Genomic DNA, 14,318 nt, shown 5'->3' on the forward strand with positions numbered 1-14,318 from the left:
AAGTAATTACATATTATAAATTTATAAAATTAACTTTTCAGCAATTTTAGTGGATAACTTTTAAATTTAGAACCCGAAGATCGCGGTTTCGAACACGCGTGTGAAATTTTTTCTAATTACCGTGATAAATTCACACCCTTTGTTTGTTTATCAATTTTTCACGTCGCAACGGGACACGAATGATGAAATAACACTATTGGATTGTTGTAAATATTAGTCAGATTTTTAAATAGAGTTCTTTCGAGTTAATAATATCAAGGGCAAACCCTATCAGAGAGGTAACCTATTTGATTGACCTTACAAAATTACAATGTGTTAAACATTCTTTAACTTAATAAATTAATAATAAAATTACGCTTTATTTACGTAACCACATACGTTACGACGTAGACCGTAAGAGCTAGCGCGCACGAGCAACTTTGTCTCCGCAACTATTTTGTCTCTCCCATCAATTTGTATGGGGAGTTGCGTCGCTACGTGCGCGCACTTTCAAACTAGACCATAGGTGGGAGAGACAAAATAGTTGCGGAGACAAAGTTGCTCGTGCGCGCTAGCTCTTATACGCTACCTACTCTAGAGAAATAAAAGTAAAGAAGTTCTAGTTCCTTTCCGAACCCCGAAATCTATTTATTTAATTATATTTACACAAAACAATAATTTACAATAACTTTTTAATTATTGACACAAAATGATTGACAGAAATGCCAGAAAACACAAAAATGGCGCAGAGCGCGTCTCCAGTGGCGCGCTCTGGCGGCGGCGATATCTCCGAGCGGGAGTTTTCGCGCGAACGGCACAACATGTACTCTACACCTCCTACGTAAGTTGGATTTGTAATAAATTATATCATTATATTATGTTATAATATGATATACTTATATAATATACTAGCAATGCCCTGCGGTTTCATCCGCATAGATAGCGATATCGTTACAGTGAAAAGTCTACTATAGGTGGGACTATAGGTTTAATTTTTAATCGCAATATGATAATCACCTTTACCCCGTCCCGCACTACGGCCTTTTTTTTTTGTTTTAGTGGGGAAATCTTTCATAGATACCCACGGCCTCCGGGGGAGGGGCCGTGGGTTATGTCGGATTCCTACCGACCAAAACCCCACTGTGTTCCGTCAAGACGCATATTGGTAGAATTCCTCCATGACCCCCGCACTACGGCTTGCTCGAACAGTATACCTACTATTTTCTGTAGATTGACACTTTTAAAAATTCGTTATATCTTTTGAATGGAATATCCAATTCTTTTCATTTAAAAAGTATTTTGCTGGTATTGAAACAGTCTATAATAAAACATCATTTAATGGGATAAGGATTAATATATGTGTATCGATAACATGGTTTGATTACTGTCGGCACTTCTATTTACTTTGAAAACGTAAAAAAGTTGTTGTAGTAACATAACTACTGAAGATGGACATATGGTATCGCGGACTTTCTTGTAGATATTGATCCATTCTATAATACCGTAGAACATTTTTTTGTTCTATCTTCAATAGATTCCGCAGCGCACGCGATGACAGATTTTTTATTGAGGATTTTTTTACACCTTGGGTTAAATTATTGCATTTTTGGTAAGGATCTCTAATTTTTTTGAAAATGCAATATAGCCTATGTTGCTCAGTAAAGATGCAGCTTTCTAATGGTGAAAGAATTTTTGAAATCGGTCCAGTAGTTTTTGCGTGAAAACCATACATACATACATACATACATACATACTTACAAACTTTTCCTCTTTATAATATTAGTATAGATTTATGATATAAAATAAATAGTTTTTAGTAATAATAAGAATTTGTTGTAGTAGGTAAGTTTATAGGGCCCAGTTCTGCTAGACTTCGGGGGATAAAAACAGATATCGCCTAGGACTTTATGATCGAATCGTATCTTATATATTAACGGTAACATAGCATTAAATTTTAACTGACAAGCTAAACAAAACTTTTCCAAAAGCTACGAAAGCTGTCGTAAATATTTTACATTGTTTTATGTAGGTAAATAGTGAAAAATGAAAATATGCCGGAAGCATAGCATATATTATACGCTAATGCCGGAAGGGGGCGCCTAGGCCCTAGAGGCTAGACTTTACAATATTAGAACCTATATTATAAAGTGCAACATGAATTTTTATCATGTTATCAGTTAATAGGCATGACGACAGTATCCATAAATGATCGTATTAGTGTTTTTAAGGGAAAATGTATAATAGATAAATTACATTTAGTGACTTGGAAATCTTAAAAACATTAAGATTAATGAGATTATCAATAAAATAAAACATTGAAATACTGCAGTTGGCCATTTTGACTAAAACACGCGTGACGTCACGCTTAAGTAAACAACTCACGTCAGATGTTTTTTGCTGTTATGAATATGTTGAGAATACGCATTTTTATTTATTTTCTATTGTTTCACGTATGCTTTATCGACTCAGAACAGAAATATAATTGCGAATTCACGAATACATGGTTCGGGGTTCTCCGCGCCAACTTTATACAATCATTTCTTATTATTTTCTCGCTTAAAATAATTACTAACACATTTTTGAGCATTATTTTTATGTGGATTCACACTGCAATACTGCACACCACTTATAAACTTTGAAATTCGTTTCTATAACACATATTAAATAAATATTTTTTTAATTTTCTTCGCAATGCGTACAAATAATTACGTATTTACCAAAGTGTGACGTCACGCCTACGCCATGACACCTGCGAGCTGTTTTGGCACAGTTAATAAATATTTTTTGGAAAATGGCTTTTATCTTCGTTAAATTTAAATTACCGAAATATAGGGTTTTTCTTGTATTGTAAACGTATACACACATTATGGAAGAGGATTTCAAAATCTTTCGTCATGCCTATTATAAGATCAAAACAAAAAGGTATGGGAAGGAAGGGAGTTTTCGAACAGATTCATATTGAAAGTGTTTTTTATTTCAGTAGGTAATATGTTAATATTTTTTCGGATGTCGATTCATCATTCAAATATTTCACAAATACAAATGTTATTTTTCGATATTTATGGCAAAATAAAAAATAATTTCACACAATAGACAATCAATAGAATGAATCATCAGTAAGGTCACAGAATACATAATAGTAGCTAAACGCTACAGAACGGACACTCTCCGCCTCCCGCCAAAATTAAACTTACCTCACCCCCGCGCGATCAGACATAAAATGGGCCATATTTTTCTGCAAGGACGATACGCAACGAAGTTTGACAACATTAATCAAATTGACTTAAAGTAATTTTATTATTTTGGATTTGTGATTATCGTTTTTCGTAGAAAATGGTTAGATATTGTGCTGTTTACGGATGTATTTCATCAGAAAAACGCGAATTTTTTTTACGCTAGTCACAAATGTGCCAACCATAAAGCGTTAACACACACATTTGCAGTCTCTACAGTGTGACTGTCAAAACGATCATTTTGTATGGAGTGTCCGGGGTGTGGTAAGGTGTTTAACCTAGCAACCTCAGGTTTTCCTCAAAATATGCAACATTAGCGCGCTTAGCGTGCAAATCTTTTTCTTCTAACGCATTTAATATCTTTTTATATTTCTTTTAATTACACGGAAATTGATTTATGACGTTTTAATAGAAAAAATGTATACGTACAATAGACAGTATCGAACTTTTCTATAGACACTACAATATCAAGGAATGTAATTCCATTGTTTGAAATAACTAAATTTTTATGTAAAAAAATCAAAAATATTAAATGTCTGAAATATATCTAATCTCGTGATTTGAGACTTATTCCCTCTATGGGAAACGACACATTAGCTAGATTTTTTTTTAAATTTAAATTTTCAAAATCATTTTTGCGCAATCAAACCAGATCTTTTTTAATAATCTGTGGCCGAAGGAACAATTATTATCGTAAATAATTTCATTGTTTAATGTTTATTACCTCATTGCGATGTTGTTTAAACAATTGCGGTATGATAAGTATTAATTATTCTGTTTTTCTTTAATATCTCTAACTACTATAAGCCGCTCGCCCCGGGTTTTTCCCGGCCACAAAAATTGGGGATACGTTAAGTTACAGTTATAATCCTAAGTCTTGTATGGTAGAGGTAGGTAATAGTCCGGGATACATCGCCCATTTTTGCAAGTGATTACTATCAAGCTAATTTTTCGTGAGTAGCTTTATTTTTATGAGATGCCCAATAATTTCATGTACGAAACTCTCGATTGTGGTAGCTTACAGAGGTAACAAGGATAAAAATTTTTGATTTGACGGTTCTCAAATTTTTATTACGCAATTTGTAGGACAATATGTCTGTTGAATTATATAAGTATTAAATAAGTGAAAATAAAAAAATCAGCTGGTTAGTAATCATTTATGATGACTTCGTTATCGATACACATTGGAAAGGGGGACTCTTTGATCAAACCATAGATTTTGTAGTACAAATATTTTTTCGAATAATTTAGATAATTATCTTGAGATTGAACAAAAAAAAACATTCAGTTAGTAATTAAAATTTGAGAACCATCAAATCAAAATATTTTATCCTTGTTTCCTCTGGTAGCTACCACAATCGAGAGTTTTGTACATGAAATTATTGGGCATCTCATCAAAATAAAGCTACTCACGAAAAATTAGCTTGATAGTAATCACTTGCAAAAATGGGCGATGTATCCCGGACTATAAACTTTAAATTTTAGGAGATTTGTAATTTATTCATTGCAAAAATTTATAAAAAACGGGCTGGGTAAGAATCTTAGTATTAGAATCAAATGAGTGCAAATAAATGTTTCTTCTTAGTATTTAATATTATATAGGCAACTAGCGCGAGCGGTCCGCCCCGGCTTCGCCCGTGGTACATATTTCGAAATAAAAAGTGGCCTATGTCCTTTCTCGGGTATCAAAATATCTCTATACCAAATTTCATGCAAATTGGTTCAGTAGTTAAGGCGTGATTGAGTAACAGACAGACAGACAGAGTTACTTTCGCATTTATAATATTAGTATGGATAAGAGGCAGAATAGATATTCTTCATTTGTAGAACAAAGTGTATGACTCACTAGCCACCCCGCGCCGCGCCGGCCGCCGCGCTTGTCGCACAGATTTTGTTCGTGGTGTCCTCTCTATACGTAGTAATAATACCTCAATGCTCAAATTACAGCCGCATGCAGCGCATACCCCGCAAGCAACTATTCTCAGCGCCAGTGAACAAGTTCACAGCAAAGACTGCGGGTCCGACCGGCAACCTCGCTCGGATCCGCAGCTGTCTCGACGAGTATGCGACCCCGAAACGCGCCAAAATCGGACCCAAAGCGGCGTCGATGGAGGACTTGACGCCCAATAATATACAGGGGAAGCGGGATAGGTGAATATTATTTATTGAGATTTTTTTTAGTATTAGGCATGTTTATTTCAGTGAACTTATGTGAGTTGTGTATATTACTTCATTCTCTAAAATCTCTATATTAGAACTATAATATGCTTTAGGTATGCAGATGATAAAATTAATTACTTTACATTATTTAATTACTTTATTTAAAAAGAAAATGCGTTACAATTTCTCACAAATGATCGATCCATTGCTATAATATTGGTATAGTAGTTAGGTATTCTACAGTCCACTCAGCACTCATTTATTTCTCGATATCAGGGATTAGACGCGTCATATTATGTTCGAAGTGAAGTGTTTTGAGTGAATCATACCAAAGAAATAATAAAGCTAACTTGATAAGACAACTAGACTTAGATAGACCTAATGCGTGAATATTATCTTAATTAATTGAAAGAGAATGTACCAACTCCCAATATTCGTTGATATCATTCTTTCTTAATTGTATTCTGCTCAGAAACTAAATTCTGTCATAACTTCTCAATAGTAGTAACTAGTTTAAAACAATTGGAATTGGTAGTTTCTACTTCAAAAAAAAGTCAATTCAAAAATACTTAAGGTACGTTCAGACGTGTGGCAAGCAGCCTGGCAAGTAGCCCGTGCGCTTACGGTACAGACAAATAAACACGGGCGCATGCACAAACTACTCGTTGAATGGCACTGAACACAAGCGTCTGAACCCACCATTATGATAACCTATATAAAAAGTTTAGTCTGTATTTAAATATAAACATCGCAGACGAAACAAAACCCTTCCCATTGTCCGTTCGCCCGGTCTCCTCACGGCTACAGAGGAACAGGCAGCAGCTCGGATCGCTCGCTTCGTGCTCGTGGCCGCGTGGCGCAGGCGGCGGGGCGAAGTGCGCTGCTTAAGGAAGACGCTTGAGTTTCAGGTGCTTTAGGGATTTTGGGAATACATATTGTATTGTGTATTACGTCTTATAATTTTGTTTAAAATATGTTGTGTACCTATCTTACCTCTATTACGTTTGCTCTGTGGTGTATCGCGCAGTTTTATCAAATTTTATGTTATTTGTATTGTGTGTTACAATTTTGTTGAACATGTTGTATAGATTCATTCTGTCGCTTACCCAGTAATTAGACCGGACTCTCAGTGGAGTTTCGTTTGCAAAAATCGCGGACCTAAATCTGACTTCTGATATATATTGTATAGATCCCAGACATCCTATAGACAGATGTTGCCAACCAGTTTTGTGGTCCCCCTGCCCGCACCCCGGTAATTAAATATGGCATACAAAGAAAAAAATAAAAATTTCCAAAACATGCCGTGTGGGGTATCAAATGAAAGAGCTTATTGAGTAGATCACGAATATATAGCATACTATATACATTTCTTACACTTTATCTAAGATTTTTTAGAAAATTTACGAAAATGGTCCATTTTTGAGTTAACTTTAAACCACTATAGATTGAAAACTCATGAATATATTTTTTAAATTATTATTTTAAATAATTAACAATAGTCCATTGTTTACGATTCAATATTTCGTACAGTGAAATAGTTGCATGGGGGAGTGGGGGGAGCATTCAAAGATGGCGAGTATATTTTCAAGTTCATATAGTATATAGTTATTTTCATCAAATCCACCACATAGCTCACTTATATTATATTACGAACTATTGAATCATAAACAATGGACTATTGTTAATTATTTAAAATAATAATTTAAAAAATATATTCATGAGTTTTCAATCTATAGTGGTTTAAAGTTAACTCAAAAATGGACCATTTTCGTAAATTTTCTAAAAAATCTTAGAGAAAGTGTAAGAAATGTATATAGTATGCTATATATTCGTGATCTACTCAATAAGTTCTTTCATTTGATACCCCACACGGCATGTTTTGGAAATTTTTATTTTTTTCTTTGTATGCCATATTTAATTACCGGGGTGCAGGCAGGGGGACCACAAAACTGGTTGGCAACATCTGTCTATAGGATGTCTGGGACCTATACAATATATATCAGAAGTCAGATTTAGGTCCGCTATTTTTGCAAACGAACATCTCCTTGGAGCCTGCTCTAAATAAAAAATGGCATGTTTTTGGATATAATATATGGAAACATTCCATTTTTTGTTATTTTTTGTAGTCTTTGTAACTTTGTTGACTTCATTACTTAGTGAAGTTAAATGATTGTTTAGATTAGTTTCAGTGTGACCTCTTGCAAAGAGATATAATTTTAATTTTTTTAGATATTAAAATCCTAAATATAAGTACAATATTGACAAAATATCGATATTATAAGGTGACGTGCTCCGAACGTCTACGCATCCAAGTGTGCGCGCTCAAGTCCCTCCTCGACTCCGACAACGCAAAGGTTCGCCTCGCTATGAAGGAAATTGAGAGACTCAAGCAAGTGCTCAAGGACAAGGACATTGAGAAGGCCATCTTGGAAAGGGTTAGACTTTTTCCCATGATTGTGTCCCTGTTTGTTGTGTCGAAGTTTGTTTGATAAAATCAAAGATATCATGATTCAACTTGATAATGAATTGAATCATGATATCTTCGATTTTATTGTCATGACTAAGTGAAAGTTATGATAAGGTTATCATAACACTTTCAGTTAGTAATCACCTTTTTGCTTTTTGACTAGTTTAATCTCTCCATCTGATCTGATGTTGGTACTATTAATGATCTGGTTTTATCGAGTTTTAATTCACTAAGTAATTGGAGAATCATTATTACCCACTCTAAAAAGTGTTAACTCTATTTCTTTTGTAGGAAAAAAATGCTTTAGAGCAAGATGTTTGTGCCGTTGAAGATCGTTTATCGGAATTGAGCATTGGTTAGTTGATATAATATTGTACCAGATAATATCATACTACCAAACTTTATAATACACATACATACAGATTAGTGAAGTATGTAGAGTGTAAGTAGAGTGCGGTGTGTCGCATAGATTGGCGAGATAGAGCGGTAGAGTGTATGTAGAGTGCGGTGTGTCGCATAGATTGGCGAGATAGAGTGGTAGAGTGTATGTAGAGTGCGGTGTGTCGCATAGATTGGCGAGATAGAGCGGTAGAGTGTACGTAGAGTGCGGTGTGTCGCATACATTGGCGAGATAGAGCGGTAGAGTGTATGTAGAGTGCGGTGTGTCGCATAGATTGGCGAGATAGAGCGGTAGAGTGTATGTAGAGTGCGGTGTGTCGCATAGATTGGCGAGATAGAGCGGTAGAGTGTACGTAGAGTGCGGTGTGTCGCATAGATTGGCGAGATAGAGCGGGAGGGTTTATGTAGAGTTAGGTGCATCATATAGATTGGCGCGCTAGAGTATTGCATATGCGATAGGCGGTAGGCGCGTGTGTGTTTTGAAATAGGTATTAGCTAGATAGAGATATACGTACAGTGGTGTTAAAGTTTAAGTAATTACGGTGCGCGGAGTTGCACATAGACCGATCAATAATATAAGACAAGGGTTGAGAATTGTGAAAACCTAAAAGCTGGATAATTATAGCCAGGTTCAACTCCTGGAGCACTAACTAACCTAAATCTAACCTAGAAAAACCCGCATAGTTCCCGTTCCCGTGGGATTTCCGGGATAAAACCTATCCTATGTGTCAATCCAAGTTACCCTAAATTGTGTGCTAAATTTAATTGTAATCGGTTGAGTAGTATTTGCGTGAAAGAGTAACAAGCACACACATACACAGGGTGGCGCAACACCCGCAACGAGCTAGAGGGCGCTCGCACGGCGGCCGCGAGCGCAGAGCACGCGTTGCTGTCAGAGCGCGCCGCGCTGAGGGACGCGCGCGCGCAGAGGGACCATGCGTATAGACGGGTACATGTGCTTGTTTATAAATAACTAGCGGTCCGCCCCGGCTTCGCCCGTGGTATATATTTCGCTATAAAAGGTAGCCTATGTCTCAGGGTCTAAACTCTAAAGATTTCTGTGCCTCTGTGCCAAATTTCATCAAAATCGGTCCAGTAGTTTATGAGCCTATTCATTACAATCAAACAAACAGAGTTTTCCTCTTTATAATATTAGTGTAGATATGCACTGTACCTATGGGACTTCTTTATGTATTTGAAATAAAACTTCGTTTGCGTTGAGAGTATAATTTCAAGGTCACGCCGCGGCAATACCGTCAGTCGTCAGTCGTCACGTCTTGAAGTAAGGCAACGATTTTGGTATCTTTGAATCTTGCAAAAAAAGTTTCACTTCTGATACTTGTGCTCGGCACACACGCTTCGATGTACGATGTACGTTTCTTTGCTCTATAGTCTGTTTATATTATTTGTAGTGAAATAATTTCTAAAAAATTAGCATCCACTAAATAAAGGGTTCGGAAAACCTAGAAAATTGTACTGTGAATTAATAATATATTTAATTTTTTTTATATATTTAGATATCAATCCTGGAGGACGATCTAACCCACCACGAGTCCCTCCTCTCGGCGGCTGAAAAAGAAGCGGCTGCTCTACAAAGAGATGTGGATGAAAAAAAGAAGCTGTTGGAAGATACGCAAAAACGATTGCAAAAGGAGATTCTGTTAGTACATATAATAATTATTATATATTATATTTATTAGAATTACTTACTGTTGATTTTGTTTGAATCAAGAGAGAAGAAACATCAGAACAGTCACTTTTACTTGACGGTATACTGTATAAATACAATTTTACCTACCAGGATGTTTGTAGTGTGTAATGTATTCAGTATTGTATGTGTGTGTAATTATATATTGAAGTCCTGTGGTTTGAATAAAATCTGCAGTTAAATACAGTATAATACAGCCTAGCCCGGGATAAAGTGTTTTATTTACCACCAACCATTGCATGTTGTAACTAATAAAAAATAAATATCTGCAATAAATCAAATTTAAAAAATCTATCAATTAATTATTACAATATGTACAATTATAATCCAGGGCTCGTGAACAGTACACAGCCGAGTGCGCACAACTCAAAGAGCGCGTTTCGCTCGCTTCGCTCGAACGCGATTCGCTCGGAGCGGAGCTGAGCGAAGTTCGCGCGAATCTCGCTTCGCTTGAGCGCGAACTGCGAGTCACTAGGGAACAGTTGGAGTGGTGGCCCAAACCGCTCACTAGGTAAGTGTGGGTTTGTTTTTTTTTATAATGAATAGGCAGACGTTTGACCACGATCCCACCTGATGGGAAGCGGCGATGTGGTCTACTTGGATGCACGTCTGCCTAGAAGAAGCCTCTTCACCCTCGATTTGAAAAGGTCCAAATTGTATTGTGCGGGAAATATGGAGCTAGGGAGAGAGTTCCATTCCTTAGCCGTTTTCATTAAGAAAGATGACTCGAAGCGACGTGTTTGAATAGTGAATTTTGTTATTATTTTATTACTAGCTGCGCCCCGCGGTTTCACCCGCTTGGCTCCGATCCTGTTGGTCTAAGCGTGATAATATATAGCCTATAGTCTTCCTCGATAAATTGTCTATCTAACACCGAAAGAATTTTTCAAATCGGACCAGTAGTTCCTGAGATTAGCGTGTTCAAACAAACAAACTCTTCAGCTTCTTATTATTCTTGTATAATAGAATTTAATAATTGATAAATAACTACATAATATAATAATATACAGCTAGTTATCTTAATATATATAAATCTCGTGTCACAATGTTTGTCCTCAAAGGACCCCTAAATCACTTAACCGATTATAATAAAATTCGCACACCATGTGCAGTTCGATCCAACTTGAGAGATAGGATAGTTTAAACATGTAGGTACCACGGGCGAAGCCGGGGCGGACCGCTAGTAGGTATATAAATATATGTTTCAGGATGCTCGGCGTAGCTCGGTGTTGGTTGCGGCGGCCGCTCTCCTTGTCCGAAGCTTTGATGTGGTCGCTAGTTCCCGCCAGGCATGGCTGCTGATACACAAATTATACACACTATAACAATACGTACACACAACCTTATAAACGTAGACACAAAAAATACACACACACACACGCACATACATAGGAAACCTTAGATCATTAAGTAATGGATGGAGCACGCTGGCAAATGTTCTAACTAAACTTTCTGCCGATTTTGGTGCGGGGAGGGTAACTCACACTTTGAAACACAATCACACATTCACAAAAATAATTTGTGTCTTTACAAACTCAAACTATTACAAAATGGACAGACTAGCATGTTTTTGCACACATACATCGATTACACAGAAAAATCTCTGTACATATAGGTACGTAATAATACAATCGCTCTAAAGGGATGTAACCATATCGATATTACAAAAATAATAATTTTGTTGAAATTAGAAATAACATTAATATTATATTCATAAAAATACTACACAGGTCATTTGTAACGTTTTCATCATTATTATATGCATACGAAAAAACAATAAAACGACATTTTATTTGTATTTGAATATGTATTTATTCAACACATCACATATTATATTCAATAAAATAAATATCGGTCCAGAAATTTTTATTATTTCTGTACCGAGGTGTCCATTCTGATTTTCTCCCACAGCATTCAATCCACCTTAGCCTTAAAGCAGGATTTTTTGTAAATCTGAAATATACGCAATATTCGTACATACATATAAACAAAGTAGCTGCTCCGCGCGGTTTCACCCCCGTGGCTCCACTCCTGTTGGTCGTAGCGTGATGATATTATATACCTTCCTCGATAAATGGGCTATCTAACACCGAAAGAATTTTTCAAATCGGACCAGTAGTTCCCGAGAATAGCGCGTTCAAACAAACAAACAAACTCTTCAGCTTTATAATATTAGTATAGATTACATAATAGAAATGTTACAAGATTAACATTACAAAAAAACGGCTAAGTGCGAGTCGGACTCGCGCACGAAGGGTTCCGTATCATTAAAATGTTCTGCCAGTTAAAAGTAACCGAGCGTAAATTTTAATAAATATATACAAGACTTACAAAATAAACATTATACTCCTTTTTATGCAGTTGTGTAAAATTATAATATAATAAAGATTAATTCTCATCTCATTTCAAATTATACTTAGAAAAATATTTTTTTATCGACGTTCAAGTTAAAAGCAGTCCGTCACTAAGAAAGTCGTAAAAATTTACGACCTTTTAAGCGACGAGTTTTTAAATTCAACTCTATCACTAAGTTCATAAAGATTAAATTTGAATTTCTCTTCAAGATAGTCTCGCTACATCACTTTATAGTCTCGTGGGGAGTGCGGTTCAATATCGCGTTCTAAATTCAACTTTATCGCTTAGTTCATAAAGATTAAATTTGTATATTTTCTCTTCAAGATAGTCTCGCTACATCACTTTATAGTCTCGTGGGGAGTGCGGTTTAATATCGCGTTTTAAATTCAACTTTATCTCTTAGTTCATAAAGATTAAATTTGTATATTTTCTTTCCATGATAGTCTCGTGAGGCCGCATCAATGATCGAGTACACACATGACTCGATTATTTGTCTTGATCATATCGCTAAACGATACATCGACGATTATTAGAAATTGCATTTAATTAGAAATGTACGTTAAAAAAATAAAAAAATATACACAAATGAAAGGTTATTCCATCTTTTTTAATATTCGACATGTTTGAATTGCTTCTGCAAGACTTGACAGTGCAAAACGGCATTTTTAGCGGAGCACTCGCAGACGTCCTTTCGATGTTTTACGAATACGCAGAGTGTTCGTAATCGATTACGCAAATAGTTTTTATGAAAGCATAAGATTTTTCGATTCGAATAATCTTATACCTCGGCAAAAGGGGAAACGCCTGCGTGTGTTATCCATTACTTAATGATCTAAGTAGGAAACAGAAATACACACATAATCACGCAGAAACTCACACGTGCGCATTTGCGCACACAAAAAAAACTGCGTGTAGACGCAGACACATACACATTTATATGTCTATTCATATAACACACACACACAAATAGCTAAGAATGCACGCACGCAAATACGCATGCATACACACAATATGAACATTTTTGAAAAACAATTCCACCAAAATTGGAGCAATTGTTTTTTTCAAAAAAAAAAAGATAAATAACCACAAATTTTTTATTCCATTCGCAAAAAACGTGGTTATTTAAGTTCATATTGTATTGTGTATGCTAAATGCCTATATTTTTAACAAATTATATTTTAAATCATGCGCAGGTTAGTCTTTTGAAATATTTCTTTATAATATTATAGAATATAGAAGTTTAATATATGTGTAAATAAGTAGATAATTACAAGATCCGCCTTTTAAACAGTTAATAAATATCTCATTATTGTGATACGGATGTACTTGTATGTAAAACAGTTTTAATGATGCAAGTGTACATTAACTACCTTTTGTCACAATTTCTGCGAATCATTTGCATAAAAATATCGATAATTTGTATGCGCCATGTTTTTTTTATCTATGCAGCTTGATATAGTCTATGGAATGTGAATCATTTTTTACGCGCGTAAATTTGACGTGTTAATTTATTAATGTTAGCTGTATTTTAATAATTGTTATTGTAATAATTGTATTTTTATAAGATTATATTGTAAGTGTTGGTGAGTATGTATTGTTACCGTTTTTAATTATGTAATGAGAACCACCTTTGTTAGGTAAGTATATTGTATTAAATTTATAAGAACTTGTACTTATGTTTTTAATAAAACAATTTATAAATAATTTTTGGTTTTATTTATAGCTGTCGTGTTCCTCTTATTACTTTCCCCTAAAGAAAATCGTGGACCCTGTGTCCGTGCTCAACATTTAAAATAAGCTATGCTAATCTGTACAATTTTTGAGTCATTATCTAATGAATCAATTTTGTAACTTCTATTTAGTTACACTATCAGATAATGTATTAGCAAGTGGTAAAACTAGAACCCACATTGTTGTTTATTGTTAACGTTAAATATATTAAATTTGACTGGTGAAACACGAGCGATTATAGTTAGTGTTAAAATTATGATGTCCTCTATAAAATGATTAAATTGAA

General features: G+C 35.2%; 1 protein-coding gene across 1 annotated transcript; it reads left to right on the plus strand.

Moving 5' to 3' along the window:
• Positions 1-256: 256 nt before the first annotated feature.
• LOC149909223 (uncharacterized) lies at positions 257-11,330 on the plus strand. The gene is made up of 10 exons (XM_090101454.1): positions 257-278; positions 700-820; positions 5,160-5,363; positions 6,127-6,280; positions 7,655-7,807; positions 8,131-8,194; positions 9,060-9,187; positions 9,756-9,898; positions 10,278-10,457; positions 11,155-11,330. Exons 2-10 carry the CDS (start codon positions 702-704, stop codon positions 11,246-11,248), a joined length of 1,239 nt encoding a protein of 412 aa, XP_089957580.1. The 5' UTR covers positions 257-278; positions 700-701; the 3' UTR covers positions 11,249-11,330.
• The last annotated feature ends 2,988 nt before the right edge of the window (positions 11,331-14,318 follow it).

Source organism: Colias eurytheme, chromosome 4 (assembly GCF_061535395.1).
Source record: "Colias eurytheme isolate Ceu_HAF_F1 chromosome 4, ilColEury1 Martin Lab GWU primary, whole genome shotgun sequence".
NCBI classification, from domain to species: Eukaryota; Metazoa; Arthropoda; class Insecta; order Lepidoptera; family Pieridae; genus Colias; species Colias eurytheme.

Coding starts and splice junctions, on each gene's coding strand:
- LOC149909223 (XM_090101454.1), top strand. CDS start 702: ATGCCAGAAAACACAAAAATGGCGCAGAGCGCGTCTCCAGTGGCGCGC. Junction 821..5,159: donor ATGTACTCTACACCTCCTAC/GTAAGTTGGATT, acceptor CTCAAATTACAG/CCGCATGCAGCGCATACCCC. Junction 9,899..10,277: donor CGATTGCAAAAGGAGATTCT/GTTAGTACATAT, acceptor ATTATAATCCAG/GGCTCGTGAACAGTACACAG.